The following is an 18,638-nucleotide window of genomic DNA, read 5'->3' as shown; positions in this document are numbered from 1 at the left end:
AGTTCCTAGAAGTCTTTCTTTATATAAATGCGAACATTGTGAGTTGTCATGATTGATTCTAATTACATTGTCAAGGTCTTGCTGCATGATTCATAAAAAATTTCTACCTAGAACATTCCCTAACTTAATGCAATGCAACAGAATGCAGTCGTTTGAAAATGCAAATTTTAAACTTTAAAGAATTCAATCAAAAAAGGTCAACGGTCAAAATAAATTCAAATTTATTTTTGAATCTGCAGCCAACTTCACTTCATTCAATGGAGCTTTTGAAAAGAGCTTTAAGCTTTCAAACAAGCCTCGAAATGTTTTCGTTCCTTATTTCCGTTCATTGATTAATCATTCCTTTTTGGCTATCCTTCAATTTTATTCACATTGATTGATTTTTCATCATTTTGGATGTGATTTATTTGACTGATTTACTTCTATTTAAAAATAACAGAAAAAGATGAATGAAATCTAATTAATAGCAAGTAACTATGCTGAAATGTAAACTAATGCATTGAATTTAACGCATGAATGCTGCGTAAATGACCAATAAAATATCAAATTACATCAATGTTTTGCTTCATCGGTTCATTCGATGCTTAAAGGAAAGCAAAAAGAGCTAAATAGCAAGAATGGCTGGAAAAAAAGTATTATCAACAATATCAGGTTGCTAAGATAAAGGGTGATAAGACGGATCGAAGTACATTTTAAGGATTCTCAAACAAAAATAATATCTCAAGGATTCCTTCAAATGTTTGTTATTTATTAGATTTATTTCCGATCCTAGTAACGTAAAGTGTAATCGTAAGGAATTAGAGCTTTATAGCAAGGAAGTATTTTGAGCCGAGAAGGCGTTTCTTGGAACGGAGACTAGATACGTTCCCGATCAGCATATGAAGCATAGACAGCCAACTTAGAGGCATGCAAAAAGGTTGTTCAAGCATATGACCCAATTATGATACTGCGAAATAGCATGTGGAATCATGTGCCTGAGCAACCTATTTGCAAGTGTCATGTGGCAGGTTTAAGTTGTAGTCGAATGTTTGCTGCCAAATAGCATTGCTAAATGTCCCCATATGAGCCACGTAACAGCCATTGTCATTATGAACCGGTCGGAATATTGATGAACAATTTAAGAGAAAGGATGCTTAAATTAAAATCTAAAATAGCTTCATCCGAGCAGTACAATGAAGCTGCCTAAGCTCTACTATGTCGCAAGGTTGATATGAAGACCTGAAAATGTCATAATGGAACTGATTTTGACCTATTTTTCCTACTAAAATTCGAAATTCAATTTCTTCATCAAAATTGCATCAAATTGTTCATTTTGATGGTATTTAGTTCCATATTTTGCTTCCGTACAGATCAATTGTGATACATGGTCTCCCTTAGATGATGTTTGAAGCTTGCTGTCAATACTTTTTTGATTGTATTCGAGAGTAAATGTAATTGAGGATTCCTTACGGATTTTATTTATTCACAATGTTGTTTATTCATCGGAGTTCAAAAACAGACTGAACTTTTGTATGAAAAAGGGGTGTTCAACTATGTAAAATAAAAATATTATTTGAATTTCAAATGAACGTTATAATTAATATTAAGTTAAATGCTGTTTTTATCATGATTTTCACATATTGAAATGTTGTCAAGTAGCAGGCACTTGACGAAAGTAACCAAATTTGCAACTACTTGGTTCTAATCAGAGCTCTTTGTCCACTCAAATGTTATATGGAGTTTAGTCGATTTGAGTCAATTTTTCCTTACAAAATCCGAATCGACTTCGAGTTCTGGTATCTAAGTTCGCTACTACCTAGTCACCATGGTAGCTGTGCCGATCGGACATCAACTCAAAAGCTCCTTAATCGCCCATTTGATCTTTTGACATCTCCAAAGTCTCATTGATGCCCAACAAAAGTTTTTTTTACTTGTTTTCTTGCAACAATTCATTCAATTTCATTGAACTTTTCCTTACTCATGTCTTTTTTTTTTGTGCCTTACCATTGTCAACAAAATACTCAAATCCTGTTACGGCAATAAGAAATTGATTCAAATTGACATCTTTTTTATTCACATTTTTATGGTTTAGTGCTTCTATTCATGCTCATTTTGTGTATGTGCGCTTAGATTGATACATGAAAAAAGATTAAGCTGCGGAAAAAAATGGAAGAAGCTTCTTTTCTATTCTCAATTTTTCTGTCTTGTGTCATAAAAAATTGCTTGCTATTGAATTCCATTCCTGTTTTATTGAAGTCATCTGAATATAAGTAGCTTCACAAAAGTGCTATCAAGTGCAGTTTTAAAAGCCATTGATTCCAAGACAATATATACCAAATTTTTTTTCGTCGTATATCCTTTATTTTCGTCGTTATTGTTTGACTAAATTCAATTTGCTTTACGAAAATCCTTGTGACATACATTCAGCAAGCAAGCAGCACAAAAGATGTTTTTGGTTCAATGAACTAATCCATGGGATATAAAGGAGGACATTATTTGAAATCATGATGATCTATTGCCTATTCAGTAACAAATAAAAACATTAAAGCTTTAAATCGTTGTCATCAGAGTGTGGCTTTCTCAAAAGCGACCGTTAAATTTTTCGAAAAATATTCAAATTTATTTTGACCGTTATTTTTATTTTTCTTCGTAACGTAAATTTTTATTTCAAAATAAGTTGAGTTCGAATATTTTCGACAATCTAATGTCGTCAGAGTGTGGCTTTCTCAAAAGCGACCGTTAAAATTTTTCAAAAATATTCAAATTTTTTTTGACCGTTACTTTTATTTTTCTTCGTAACGTAAATTTTTATTTCAAAATAAGTTGAGTTCGAATTTTTCGACAATCTAATGTCGAATTTGAGACGGCCATACTCTGGTTGTCATAAGCAACAGGCAATCGAGCAAATTTTTACAAATCTTGATTTTCACGTTAAAAAGAGAGCCTTGAAATGTAAATGTAGACAGTGGCAAGTAAATCCCTCAAGTATTATATTTTTGACAAGATTCATAAGAAAAAAACTTGGAAGCTTGAATGATGGTCGAGAGAGCAAGCTTAAATGTTTAACTTGACTTTGTTTTTTTGTTTGTTTATAGATAACAATAAGCTTTTTCCGTGTATACACAATAATGCTCTTGTGGATATAAAATGCGTGTCTTTTAATAATTGACACGCAAAAGCGAGTCAGAGAGAAACAATTGCAATAAGAACGAAAATGAAAATTTAAGTAGTCTTGACATAAAACTTTATTGCTCTTATCTAGAGTTGTACTTTTTGGAAATTCTGGGGATGGATAGGAGAATGAGCAGCTAGAGACTTCTGTGTAATGATATTATTCTATTATTTAAAGTTTTAGTTGCTTTTTTGGAGATCTGTTGAGTTTTTAATGGGAATTTTTGAAATAATTGACTGTAGATGGATTTTTGATGCTTATAAGATATTTTGTCTACGAAATAGGTGATTATCCTTTAGCAATAGACATCATTAATAGCTCATCTATTTGAGGTTTTTATGCAATTAGCTCTAGTTTGATTGAGTTACTGACTTATCGTTTGGTTTGGCCTAGTTGATGCATCTGGAAAAGCCATAGTGACGGAACCTTAAAGCGGTTAAAGTACTGGTTTCTTCATCTGCTAGGCATAAAGACAGACTTTGGACGCAGAAAGACCAAATGAATATTTCACGATCAATTAATGGGAAAAATGCGGTTGAGTCTCTCGATAAAACGGATACATTCATGTCCTAATTCTGTTATTACCAAGGAACTAAGTACGTGCAACCTTCTAAAATCAATCAGAACAGCAATATAGTAATTTAATTGAATGAGCTATCATAGCTATGGACAGAAACTTGTGTAAAAGCTTCTTTAAAGCACTTTAAATCGCATTAAATCAATAGGAATTAATTATCATGTTCGACGACATTTACCCGAGCAACACAATGGAGTAATCGTGTGTCAGGATAAGTTACCCTCTGTATCCTGTTAATACCCCAAGTGAACAAAAATACATTAGAACTAGTCATCAACTGGACATTAAATTGTCATCAACTAGTTATAACGTATTTCTGTCCACGTTATATCAAGTATGGGCCGAAATCAGCCGTCATGGTGGAGTTAGAGAAAATCCGTAGCTTACCTTTAATACGGCAACATACCGATTCCTGTTCGGGTTACTGCCTAGGTATTTGCAATACCAATTTCAATTTACCTTAAAATTTTCAAATGTTATCTCATCTAAAATGAGAATATTCGCAATCATCCAATGTACAGTACCCGTATACTTAAAATTACCACTAACAATAGTAATATCCATTTTAAAATTTTTTTTTTTTTTTGCATGCAACTCTCAGACAAAAACCACAACTGGATAAATTGCAACATTTTTGTTAAGTACTTTTGCATGTATCGTAAAAGTTTATTGCCAAACTTTAGCTACTGTTCGAACGTTAGGTCATTGACACATTACATGTAATCGGTAGGGTAAGTAAATGAGAAAAACGTTGCATGCAGCATTCCGTAATTACTTTTTGTAAAGTTCCTCTTTTTTTATGCTGGAAAGAAGCAGAAAGAGAAAATTGAAAACTCATTAAGACTTAAGCAGAGCTCACGACAACAGCACATAAAGGAATTATGCATTGGAATGTAAATGCCGACGCCAAGCAATTAAAAATTTTTTATTGTCCTTATTATGATTTAGGTACCAAAAAGTGTGTAGACAAACAAGCATTAAAAGGGTTCAAAAATGTCTATTTTTAGACATCCCGAGTGTCTTTACCTTTTTTGTGTCTATGGAAATGACACAAATTAGATAAAGAAATACCACAAAAATTTAAAATGCAGGAACTGACTGGCAATTCAAATTTGCTCAAAAAGTCGTCATGCCTATATTGGAAATTCATTAAGCATGAGCAATAGACGTAAAGAACAGGAACTCATACGAACGGGAAATGAAATTACTTGTGCTAGATGAAGAGTATATGACATGGAAATTCATCATAAATGACAATGTAAATGGCTCAACTTCAAGATAAATGTTCTGTCGACTTCGACAAAGTTAACATGTGGGTACTCAGGGGAGAGATTTTTTATATGGCAAGTTCCACGTGTCGAAGGAAGGGATTGCTTAACTTGTTTTGTTTATCTTGGCAATTTAGAGATGAAGATGATCCTTAAATGTGCTACAATAATGTTCATAGTGTGTCTATTAATCTTCAGCACTTAAAGCTAGAATAGTAACTGTGATCAGTGAGACCTGTATAGTCTGCAGTTCTTAATAAGAGAATACCTCTCCTGTATTACATATTTACTTACTTCGCTGGCCGTTCAGATCAACTGTCATCCAGTTCACTTCTGTAAGTTATATGGATCGTACTGGATCTTATTTTAAAGGTCTGGAAGTGAACTGGATCCACCTGGATCTTGTTTTTATGTGTCTGGAAGTTATATAGATCCTACTAGATCTCATTTTAATGGTCTGGGAGTGAACTGGATCCACCGGTCTACCACGAGCTCTCTTACCATCCACAAAGTATGATTTAAAGTCCTTATTTAGTGGAGCTTCTGCAGGTCTTCTAATAACATGTCCAGCCAATATGAGCCTTACCAACAAAGTGTGTCGTGGCACAAAATTTGAACTGCTTTCCTTTAAGAATTGTACCGAAGATTCGTGCCGTGGAAGGCAAATGTAAAAACATTCCTCAATTATATCGTGCTCCTGTAAGTCAATAAGCAACGCTGTTGAGTCCAATTATCGATGCTTCTTTAGGCACACCTGAGGATTGTCTCCTACAGATCAACTTGTACTGCTGCATCAGCATACTTATGATTCAAACGTAATCGTAACCATACTTTACTTACTTTGTAAGTTTCATGACCTCCCTTAGACTTCTCTTAAAGCTGACTCTATTGCTAGCTTCCGTCTGCCAATTACCGACACCAAATGCAAAGTTATTTCTATCGACATCCATGAATTCTTGGACCTTCCTCGTGTTCTTTTGCCACCAACAAACTATATCAGCTCAAAATGACAAGAACCAACTCGAATGACTTCCTAGCTGCACCCCTGAAAATGAAAACATTTATTTTTTTGTTGTGGTAAATCCGAAATTGCCTTTTGCGACATTTCAATTGATATTACATTACATAGAAATTTTCCACAAAATTCAAGTGGCTCAAAAGTCAACACGCAAAACAGCATGCAATACAGTAAAAAATTCCATGACTAACTGTGCGGTAATTCCCCATGAAATATTACATACATATATACACACATCCATACATTAAGACGTAAATTTCAATTAGTGTCAGTCAAAAGAAGGAATAAGAAATTGAAAATGAAAGATGAAGAAGTAATTGACACTTCAAGATCTGATGTTCAGGTGACAGTAAAATGTCATTGAAAACTAATGTTGTGTTTTCCTTTTCTAGCCACTTATTCACGTACCGTACCATCATTCAATGGAATTAAATTGCTTCAATCTATAGCTTTTTTCACATTTCCGTCAATGAATCATCGGGTGGAACTTGTTGCGCATTAAAGGAAAATAATTTGAGAATAATAAATCTTGTCTTAAGACTTAATCAGTCGCAAGCTATTCACTAAAAATCTCTCTTCCGTTCAGAATTCTCACATGCAGAGTTGTGAGGCAGGTGGCTTTGGAAAAGTACGTACTAGAATTATGGTTTCTTTGCCTTCATCTAGACATTATCTAATGAAAAGGCTATTACCTAGGCAAAGGCACTGCCTAGTCAAGGACAATACCTAGGCAAAGACGCTACCTAGTTAAAGGCATTACCTAGGCAAATTCACTGCGTAGTCATAGGCAATACCTAGGCAAAACCCACTGCGTAGTCAAAAACACTGCGTAGTCAAAAACACTGCGTAGTCAAAGACACTGCGTAGTCAAAAAAACTGCGTAGTCAAAGACACTGTCTTGTCAAAGCCACTGCGTAGCCAAAGACACTACCTATTCAAGGACACTGCGTAGTCAAAAACATTGCGTAGTCAAAATACTACGTATTCAAAACACTGCGTAGTCAAAAACACTACGTAGTCAAAAACACAGCGAAGTCCAAAATACTGCCTAATCAAAACACTGAAATCAATTCAAACTGCGTAGCCAAAGACACTACAGAGTCAAAAGCACTGCGTAGTTCAAGGCACTGCCTACTCAAAGACACTGCGTAATCAAAAACACTGCGCAGTCAAAGATACAGCCTAGTCTGACACTGTCTAGAACAAGGCAAATTTGTTTACCTTTCTATAGTCAATGCCTTTGATCGAAAATCAATAAATCACAACTCTGCTCCCACCTATTAATAATATGAAAATAATTTTTATTATTAAAGCAGGACTCGACTACTATGACGTCGGAGGATAACGAAGAAAAATGAGATTATACTTTAAATGGAATATTTTTCTTTTTCCATTCAACAGTTTCAAAGATAAACATTAAGATTATTATTGTTAAGAAGTGTCGGTCTCGCTGTGCGAGGTAATGAAAAGGATACTTTCATTGTTCTCGATTGTATTTAAGGAACGAGATTGAGATATAATGGAAATTTTTGGAGTTGATTTTGTTAAATAAAGAAGTTTTTCGACCTCATTTATTCTTTTGGGGGATGTTGTCACTGCGGTTGATTTAGAATGAAGACTTCCTTTTGTTTGCAGTTTTTTTGTCATTATTTAAGACTTTTTTGTTTTTGATTTCTTTAAATGAGGATTTTTGATCAAAGTTATCTTTGAAATTTTCTTTGCATTAACAACTTTTTGGCAAATCTTGCGTGAATCTTATTCTTTCGTTGAAATTCCATCAGGCAATTTTCATGCTAAATAACACACTTTATTCTCAGTTGGCATGAGATCTTCTCACATCTACAGCACTTACGACTTCTTGTGTACCAAATACTTGGATGTGTAACCCAAAGACTCATGGCGTTGCAACGACTGATAATCCGGATCTAGAGTAGCGTGAATCTTCCTGCAGGGTAATGAAATCGGCTCCAGGGCAAGGTGAGTTAGTAACGGCAATAATAGAATTCGTCCAAAACTGCAGACCTGCTGACAGAAATTGCAAGCTTCCAGTCATAGACGATCTGTAAGGTACTGCTTTGCGCACCTTAAACGTATAAAATTCAGACCTAATGTAATAGATAAGAATTGTCCAAACTTAGTTGTACCACGGTACACTTTGTGGTAAGCATCGACCAAAAACGCACACTGCATGCGGTTCATAACATATCCAGTACATTGGCACACAGTTAAGACAATACTGCAATAAACAGCAATAAAAGACTCAAACAGAAGAGAATTATCTCTTAAAAATTAAATCTCATCAGACACTCATTCTAAGTAACTTAATCCTTCAAAGTTCAATCTCCAAAAAGCTACTACTCAAGAGATTCTTAATACGACATCAGCTGTCCATATAAAATGTTTTCATTTAGTCACGTATTCATGCATTTTTAAAATGCAAAAATTTTTAAACTTACATGAAGAGTGTTTATAAACTTTATTTTCAGACATTGAAAGACACCAGCTATCCATGAGGGAAAGAAACTTTTTTGTAAAAATTAATTAAAATGCGATTCATTTACAAATGAGTAGTAAAAGTTTTTAGCCATTCAGTAAAAGAACCACACAAAGAAAAAGTTTTTGTTGAGGTGCTTCCAATTGAAAAAGTCATTATAAATTTTTTAGGGCATTTTCCATACAGGTCTGTCTGTCCGTCAGTCTGTCCGTCAGTCTGTCCGTCAGTCTGTCCGTCAGTCTGTCCGTCAGTCTGTCCGTCAGTCTGTCCGTCAGTCTGTCCGTCAGTCTGTCCGTCAGTCTGTCCGTCAGTCTGTCCGTCAGTCTGTCCGTCAGTCTGTCCGTCAGTCTGTCCGTCAGTCTGTCCGTCAGTCTGTCCGTCAGTCTGTCCGTCAGTCTGTCCGTCAGTCTGTCCGTCAGTCTGTCCGTCAGTCTGTCCGTCAGTCTGTCCGTCAGTCTGTCCGTCAGTCTGTCCGTCAGTCTGTCCGTCAGTCTGTCCGTCAGTCCGTCAGTCTGTCCGTCAGTCTGTCCGTCAGTCTGTCCGTCAGTCTGTCCGTCAGTCTGTCCGTCAGTCTGTCCGTCAGTCTGTCCGTCGTCTGTCCGTCAGTCTGTCCGTCAGTCTGTCCGTCAGTCTGTCCGTCAGTCTGTCCGTCAGTCTGTCCGTCAGTCTGTCCGTCAGTCTGTCCGTCAGTCTGTCCGTCAGTCTGTCCGTCAGTCTGTCCGTCAGTCTGTCCGTCAGTCTGTCCGTCAGTCCGTGTCCGTCCGCCTGTCCGTCAGTCTGTCCGTCAGTCTGTCCGTCAGTCTGTTTTTTCTCTTCGAGAGATGATAAATGTTCTGATTCTGCGCAGGAAAAATGCGCTACCGTCGGTCACGAGTGACCACGTCTATACTAGTTTGTTTTGCATCTGCCAGGTCCTCGTGTGTTTTTTTCATATTTACTCTACCGTTTCATGGAACTAAAAATTGTTCTAGCATAAAAAAATGATTGTGAGCAATTACGCAATGCGGGAATCCCATGAAATTTTTTACTTCACTTCTCTCTTTAGCTGGAATTTCTGAATTGGGAGCGTCAATCTTGTTTATTTCGTCTGCTTGTGATAGACACTTTGTTTTCTTTTTAGTCGTGCGCAACGAATAAACTTTATACTTTTATTGCAAAAATTAATTTTGAAGGTTGATGATGAATAATTTTGGAATGTATTAGAATGAAGAAGAGAATCGATTATTTATGACTGCTATGAAGATGCAGATGTGTTTTTCATTATGATTAATATGTTTTGTTATAAATGAATGTGAGTTTTGGAACAAAATCTTCAGTAAATGCGTTAAAGTTTTCTAACGGTCATTCTGAATTTAAATTTTTCGATTGCTGGAATGCCTTATTACAGTTGATTCTCCCCTAAAACAGCTGATTCTCTTTTCTTATAGTTGATTCTCCTCTTTTATAGTTACCTCTTCACTCTTAAAGTTGATTCTTCCCTCTTATAGTTGATTTTCCCCTATTAAAGTTGATTATCTCTTTTCATAGTTGATTCTTCCCTATAACCGTTGATTCTCTCTTTTCATAGTTGATTCTCCCATATTACAGATGATTCTTCCGTTTTATAGTTGATTTTACCCTCTCAAAGTTGATTCTGCCCTCTCAAAATTGTTTCTTCCTTCTTATGGTTGATTCTCCCCTTTCATTTAAATCTCACCTCTCATAGTTGATTTTCCCCTTCTCAACGAAATTTGATTCTCAACTTTTATAGTTTATTCCCTCCTTTATGTTTGATTATTCTATTTTTAAAGTTGATGCTCCCCTTTAATAGTTGATTCTTCACGATACATAGTTGATTCTTCACTTTGTATAGTTGATTCTCCCCTATTACAGTTGATTCGTCCCTATTACAGTTAATTCTCCTCTCTTCTAGTTGATTGTTCACTCATATAGTTGATTTTCCCCTTTTCTTTGTTTACAAAATGAAATCAAATGTATAAGTAACAAACTCCACAGATCAATAAGACACAGTTAAGCAGCCACAACGAATGCGCAGATTACTCATCACATTACTTGCTCATTCTTTTTATTGTAGCAAAAAAATAATTCAATGAGAGTGTGAGAAGCTCATGTCGTTGTATGATTTCACGACAGTGTGAAATTACAATAATGTTGATAATACATTTAAAAAGCAGCATTTAATATACTTAGTAGTAAATTTTTCGCAAACAAACCAGACGCGATCGTTTTCTCCTCACATTAAAGCTAGTGATAAAGACTATAAATATGAAATCTTTTCTCGGAATTGATCTCAAAACGGGCGGATATGTGATATTGACAATATACTTAATTGAAAATATATTAATATTCCTAATAACAGCAATACGATCAAATATGAAGCATGATCGTAGTAAAGAAGAGTTCATAGTACTTCCATTTGACATAACAATCGGTAAATATTTTTCATAAGTGACGCAAAAACAAGTCAAAAAGTTGCAATCTGAGTCACATATCATCCATGTGGTGCTGCCTTTAACTTCTCGGAACATAAAAATTTCCAACCAGTTGCTTCAAAAATGAAAAAACTTTTTGTGTCCCTCGCGTACGACAATGAAAAACAATTTATGTGACCTTCAAAAAACATTTTATTTTTTACAGAAGTTCATACTGCTTTTTTACATTTCCTTGTCATTTTCTCGACTGTTGCAATCATGTTATCAGCATGTGGATTAATTATTGTAAGTTATAATTACACATTTCATCATAACTTAATGTGAAGTCATCATGCAAAAAGTGCTGAATTTGGGGAATTTTGCTTAGACTGTAAACAGAGTTTGCCCGAGAGGCATATTGAGTAATTGTTGTTTTGTTATCAGTTGGAAGGTCATTCGTGCAATACTTTGAAGAAATACTTTTATATTGTAATTTGCCGACAACCTTAACACACAATGAGCATAATCACCTAAATGAGGTTGTTCTTGAATGTGCTCATTCAATATAATTGATCAGGCATGAATACTCAGTGGAAGTCTAGGGGACACGATATGTGTCATACATAGACAAATACGCCAGTGCAAAAGTAATACCTCTGTGGTCCAAGTGGTTAAACAACAGCCTTTATATTTGTGTCACTCTGTTGTGAGTATGTGGGTTCGATTCCTACCAGAGACCGATTTCTTTATCCTTATATGTATATAGTGTTATCGATATGACAAGGATTCAGACAATGCTCACAATAGTATACTTATGAACATGCTCCTTGTCTGTTCGAGTAGTTTTGTTAAGATCAATGATACTCAATTTAAACAATACATAAAGTATATCGTATTGTAAGCGCCACAGAAGATTAGGGATGATCGGTGCATCCCATAGGAGCAGAACTGGAATTGCAGTGAACTCTTAGACCGAAGGCTTAGGGCAGTGATGGACAACCTATGCATTACTACACACTAGTGTGACGATGAAAACGTTTGGAAATGCCATGAACCATATGTCGTATGGAATATCTTCTAGAAACAGCGAAAAAGCACCCGAATACGACTTTACTTTACCTGTAATCGAACCCGGGTCGTTAAAATGTTAGACCGACACTCTAACCACTACGCCACTGCTGCTTTTTCGCTGTCTTGGTCCCCATCAAAAAATTTCTCACTATACTCCTGATCACTGCTCCTTGTCGGGTATTACTCGGGTACTTACCATGTACTTCCACATATGAATCAATATAATTCAATTTAATGTTTATCAATTTATTTGATATGCTTCTTTTAATGTATCAAATGCCTATATATTACACATTAACTCATTAATTCATATAAAAGTTGGAGAAGCTCCATCAAAAATAAATAAATAAAAATTAACGTCTTATCACAAAATCCATATCGCGCATAATGAATAACTGAATATTTTATGAACCTTTCATTATTTACAGAAGCGAACAAAGTTCATCATGTGGTTTTATTTTTTCCATCAAGGCATTGGAATTGAAATTTTAATTATTCTTTTGCCGGTAGTCGCAGCCAAATCTGTCAACATGTGCATTCTCTCGACAATACCACTGATTATTTTTATCATTATCAAGTGCTACTGTTGGGTTGCAATGGTGTCATTATATAAATTAGAGAGTATAGAGGAAAGACGTGTTCAATTTGGGAAGCAATGGATTATTAATTCCTTAATGACCATGCAACCAGGCGTTAGACTGACAATTCCGGATCACGATAATATTATTGTGCCATATGAGCGATTTTAGGTTAAAAATTTATAATGTGATAAATGTTTGTTGCTATATATATAGACTGTATATCCCATATTGTGATGAATCAGCATTTAAAATAATAAATGAAAAAACTTAGTTTGTAATTCTGACTGAATCTTAATTTTTATTTAATTGTCATGAGAGCATTTTTTTACAGAAATTATGTTGATGTCCATTGTTTGTCTGTCTGTCCATCTGACTTTGAAACAGAGTTGACCTGTCACAGGCAAAAACCTTACAATTTCTTAATTTCGTGTATGGTTTTTCCTACAAAACCATACAAATTATCAAGGAATTGTACGGTTTTTGCCAGTGACAGGTTCCTGTTTTCCAACTCTGCTTAGAATGTGCTTAAGACCTGTGCATGATTGCTTCACTTGCTATACTTAAAATTGCATAAACCTTACGTGCAGCTCTATTATTGGAATCATTTAGGATCGGATTAGGTATGGACAACAGCTACAGCCCAAAAATGCGTCTTCATCAGCCATAAATGACCATCTTTGTACTTAATTTCATTTACAAATCATCAAATGAATTCTTCAATCCCTTACGAACCATAGCTCCGGTTTGTTGAGCTCCAGCTGAAAGCTCATTAAATCCCTTGAGGGTTCCCATCCGTTCATACCATTCCAAAAGTTTCGGATAATCGTCATTGATGTTGAATCCAATTGCAATTAGTGCAGCAACAGATGAACAGAATGCAAAATCAGCAATTGTTGCACTATTGCCAACAAAAAAGTCACCATTATTTAAGAATTGTGTCTCCATGACATTTAGTGCTGCAACAATTGCTGCTTTATGCTTGACTGTCAAAATTGGCTCATCGCTGAACGACAAATTAACCAGGTTACTGATATTTGGATAGAAATCAACGGAATCGAAAAGTAGACGCTGATGTACCAAAGCACGTTGACGTGCACATTTCGGATAGAATGCACGTCCTTTACACATTCCCATTTTATGTGGCAAATACATTAAAATTGCTTTTGATTCACACAAAACGAAATCGTCATCGACAATTGTTGGAACGCACATGCGAGGATTTATTTTTGCAAATTCAGCTGACTTATGTTCGCCTGTTCCAAGATTTAATGTAACAACCTGTTGGAAACAACAAAAAAATAAATTAATTTTTCTTCTTGGATATACTTTTTTTATTACACACAAATTTATTTAAATGCGAGTACGGGAATTTCCTTGCCTTAGAGGCAATTAATTATTATTGTAAGCCATAAAAGTTTAATTAGGAAAAAACTTTTTGTTGATTTTTTTTTTTCTACTTTTATCGATTTTTTGGTGTGGCTTTATCTTTTGTGACAAGGAAATGGGGACGTTTGTAAGTGAGGTCTGATTGATGTTTTGGATTTTAAGGCATGCGAATATCCTTTTGTCATTTACCCGAGAAGCACAATGTAGTTTTTGTGATGAAGCCGCAATTATGTCTAGAGATCCGTGATTGTAGTAAGACAAGAGAGTCAGGGGCAAATCCAGGGGATTAAGGGATAGGTAGTCACCCCTCCCAACAATCCCTCTCTGTGCGTCTTTTTGTCATTTGCCCTAACATCGTAATGTTGTTTTCGCGATAGAGCCACAATGATGTTTAGATATGCACATAGCAAGACATGAGAGGCAGGGGCAGATTCAGGGGCGTTTTCAAAGAGCGAAAGGACAGACTGTGTCCCCTCCCAACTACCCTCCATCCAATCGTGCATCTTTTTGCCATATACCTTAGTAGCGCAATTTACTGTTGGTTTGGTGACATAATGACGGTAGGACGTGAGAGTCAATGGAGTTTCTAAGAAAGTGGGAGGTATAGGTTGACACCCCTCGCGCCGTGCGCCTCTTTATCATTTGCCCTAGCAGCACAATTCAAAATGTAGTCGTTTGGTAATTAGTCAAGACGTGAGGGTCAAGAGAGCATCTAAGAAGGTTCGAGGATAGATTGTCATCCCTCGTTTTGTGTGTCTTTTTCTCATTTGCCCTAGCAGCACAGTGCATAATGCGACAATACGTCAAAAGAATAATGACGAAATGTCGTGTTGAGCATCTGAAGAGATCGGGGTAGAGAATAGAGAGTGTCTATGGGGACCCTCTTTAGAAAAATTGCCCTAACGTCTAATTCCGACCCATTTCCCATTTTTTACGTCAATAAATCAAGACGTCACTTAAAATCAATCCCCAAAAAAACAAAAGTGCGTGAGAGAACAATGGAAAGGGAGCGAAAAATTTTCATTTCCTCGTAAAATAAATGACATAGTCTATCCAAAAAGTCGATTTATTTTACTGTAAGATGCCTCAAATTATCCTTTGTCTTATTATTTCGATTGTTTCATTATCATGATCGTGAATTACTTTTTTTACAATCGTGTTTCTATGTTCAGCTATGCTTTACATCCACAAACATTAGACGATTTTGTAAAACTCTTGAAAAACCATCAAAACCGCAAATTTCTACACCTGTAGCAAGATGTAGTTTTAACCGTAAAATGATGTCAAAACATTATGATTGGAATATTGTAAACTTTCATTATGAAATGTATATTTTAAGGATTTTACGGTAGTTTATGAGGCTTCGGGTTTTATTTAGTGATATTGATTAAAATTATTTGGTTTTAATCGAGTTCAGTTTTTGAATGGATTTTGGTGTGGGAATATTGCCTGACTCAATTTTTGATACTCATTTGTTATTGAAGGTTGCTTGTTGATTAAAGGCGGATAGACAGGATGGGAAAATAGACCGAAGGTAGTAGTTGACTAAACTATTAAGGGGGTTTGAGGCAGTATTAACGAAGTTTTGAGAACAAACATTTTGATATTGAACAGTAGTTTTTGGATGTTAGTTTTGTATACTCATAGGGGGTCGTTCACTTATTATGTAACTTCTGCAACACCATGCACCCCACACCATGCATCCCACACCATGCACTCCACACCATGCACACCACACCATGCAACCCACATCATGCACCACACACCATGCACATCACACCATGCAGCCCACACCATGCACCCCACACCATGCACTTCACATCATGCACTCCACACCATGCACCCCACACCATGTACCCCCTACCATGCACACCTCCCCTATCTCCCTTTCTCTCCCTTACACCTCAAACAATTCCAAAGAACCAGCCAGAGATGGATGCATGGGGTACAAAAAAATCAACTTTTCCCCATTACCTAACATGTAAACGTCCCCACCCCTAGTCCACTCTTCTAACCAGCTCTACTTCAATTCTATACTCAAAGAACAATCCATTAATAAATGTTTGTTTACGCAGCAATGAATTGAAGTTTTTGCCTCGGTAATTTCAAAAAAATAATTAATATGTTTTTTTAAGAAGACAAAAATTAGTAACGCAATTGATTTTAATGACTGTTGAGTTAAAGAGCCCTGCTTACGTGATGATGTTACCTCTCTGGTGTGTAATAATAATTTTTGGTACTTTCTAAATTGGCTTTTAATTGTTATATTTTGAGAGACGGAACGTGGGATTGATAGAGACATGGTGAAATGTTGGATATATGGGGCAAGGTAGCAGAGTGGACTGGATAATTAGACGGTCGGTTTCTTGGTGTACAATTGTCCCAATGCAAGGTATACACCTATCCTTCACCCTAACCTAAACTATACTCTAGGGAATGCATCAAGTGTAGGTGTAGGAGGGTATTATTTAATCGAGAAAAAGGCCGGATGATTTTTAGTCGGCTTTAGTCGGCTAAAGTCGACTAAAGTTTAGTCGACTAAAGCAATTGTGTCCACTTTGCAACAGCAACAACTTGGCAGTTTCAATTACTTGCTAGTCGCTTGGTTCTAAATTAAATGTTAAAGGCATAGTTCAGTGATTTTCAAACTTTAGATTCTAAGCGGACCCTTCTTCACATGTGCCACTCAGGATATCTAGAGTAATTTTTTTGTGTCCTCATTCATTTTGCGAAAACCAGAAGGCTTCATTAATGTGTCACAGATCATAGAGACAGTTTTAGAAGCACTGGTGCAGTGAAAGGATAAGCGCATTATTGTCCAAACAGTGTATCACGACACATGATGTGCCGTAGAATAAGCTCAGATGTGCTGCAATTTTTCAAAAGTGTTCCATAACTCAAAAAAGATTGATCAACCCTGTCTTAATACTTTGATTTCCCTAAGCACAAAAATGTACTTAAATCCTCCAATAAAAATATTTTCAGACAAAATTTCCAACATATTTCAAAGAAAATTCTAAAGAAACCACCAAAAAGACCACAAAAATTTAATAAATGAATGTGCGCTTAAAGCTTTAAGACTTCCAGCCATTCTCACAACTCATTCATTTTATGTGAAAAAGGAATTTGCTCTTTTTTTGGAAGTGCTTCATTGAAGAAAATTCTCTTTCTGATGTTGTAAATTGTTTAAGGCTTTATACATCACTCTATGAGATCTCTTTTCCCTCCAAATGTAATTTAATTCGAGATAAAAGTGATGTAAAAGATGAGGAAGTGTGGGACGGGAGGTGAAGGAACACCAAAAAAAGGAGAGAAGCACAATCTGCCAAACTTAAAGGAACAAGAAATAATTAATCAACATTAAAATTACCTCAACATCAACGTTCATGTTACGGATTGCCATCAAGACAGCACGAGACTTTTATGAGAATAAAAAAAAGGAACAGAAAAAGACGTTAAAGAAAGAAAAGTTTAAAATTATTTAAATTGCAAATTTTCCTAAGAGGATGAACAAAAAAAGGAGAACTTTTTTATTTTTATTGTCTAAAAACTTACAGGCGTCGAAATCGGTGAATAATATAACTTCAAGGGACTCATCCTTTATTTTGTGTAATTCTGGTGGATATACAATCACAAAAAAACTTTTTTATAATCCTTTTTTACCTTTGCTTTTTTTATGGACTTACAAGCTTTAATGTACGATGACAACTAAAAAATTGTAAGCTACAAGAAATAGCTTTAGAACGTAAGCCTTTATTATAGTTTCTCACACTTGTTTGTATATCCATACCCAATAATGACATTATTCTTGTTTTCGAATATCGAATGTTCTTTGAGCTTTTTTTCTTATTTACTTTGCTTGTACAATTTCCGAGTAGACAAAAATACGCTATAACTAGTTGATGGCAAGATAATGTCCAGTTGATGACTAGTTCTAACGTATTTTTGTCCACTGAGGTATCAATTGTGCAATATTATCTCTCTCAGATAGTGACTAAAGCTGGCTTTATCGCTGGTCTTATAACGTTCATTTACAATTCAAATTATATATAAATTTTGCATAGTTGAAAACCCCTTTTAATAAAGAATCAGTCTGTTTTTGATCATTGAAGAATAAACATCGTTGTTATTAATTAAAGTCGTGAAAGTGCCTTACTTTTGCCTAAGTAAAGCTGTAGAAGCTGATTTCAGTCTACCAACTTCCAATATCAAGTACAAAATTTGCTTAATTGTTCAATTTTCGAAATTTGGAATTCAGTGTAATTTCAAACATGTGCTATTTTTAAAATTGTAAATTATACAGCATTTTGATGTTTTTTGACATCCAGATACATTATAAACGATGTATTATGTGTTCTAAAGCACTAATAAAGCATTGCAATTGTTTAAATAGTGTTAATTATGCTAAATATTGTAAAATAATTCATTTGTTTAAGGTTGGAAGTGACCTGAATCCTACTGGATTTGTAGGTTGATAATTGACTTAAATCAATACTGATCGCTGGGACAAAAATGCGCTGAAGTCCCTCGATCAGTAGGGACTTTTGAACAAATTGTAATTTGGTAATTGGATGATTTTGGACAGTCAAACACATTGTAAACGATATATTATGAGTTTTTACGCACTAATAAAGCAATCCAGTTGCGTAAATAATGTTAATTAAGCTAAAATTTGCAAAAT

General features: G+C 35.4%; 1 protein-coding gene and 1 long non-coding RNA gene across 3 annotated transcripts; one reads left to right on the top strand and one right to left on the bottom strand.

The window, feature by feature from the left end:
* The first annotated feature begins 10,689 nt into the window (after positions 1–10,689).
* Positions 10,690–12,860, top strand: LOC139092824 (uncharacterized). Of its 2 annotated transcripts, XR_011544629.1 has the most exons (3): positions 10,693–10,939; positions 11,146–11,225; positions 12,419–12,860. It is a non-coding gene; the product is annotated as an uncharacterized lncRNA (long non-coding RNA). The 2 variants fall into 2 exon arrangements; XR_011544628.1 differs by having other exon boundaries at positions 10,690–11,225.
* LOC139092823 (glutathione S-transferase 1-1-like) lies at positions 12,856–17,676 on the bottom strand. The gene is made up of 4 exons (XM_070643360.1): positions 17,644–17,676; positions 17,513–17,572; positions 17,328–17,375; positions 12,856–13,849 (listed from the first exon to the last, which is right to left on the bottom strand). The coding sequence occupies exons 2-4, from the start codon at positions 17,552–17,554 to the stop codon at positions 13,265–13,267; spliced, it is 675 nt and encodes a 224-aa protein (XP_070499461.1). The 5' UTR covers positions 17,555–17,572; positions 17,644–17,676; the 3' UTR covers positions 12,856–13,264.
* Positions 17,677–18,638: the final 962 nt, after the last annotated feature.

Source organism: Chironomus tepperi, unplaced genomic scaffold, assembly GCF_022539635.2.
Source record: "Chironomus tepperi strain 1889 unplaced genomic scaffold, CSIRO-AGI_Ctep_v1 contig_309, whole genome shotgun sequence".
NCBI classification, from domain to species: Eukaryota; Metazoa; Arthropoda; class Insecta; order Diptera; family Chironomidae; genus Chironomus; species Chironomus tepperi.
Note: the sequence above shows the minus strand (reverse complement) of the source record. Positions and strands in the feature narration are given on the sequence as shown.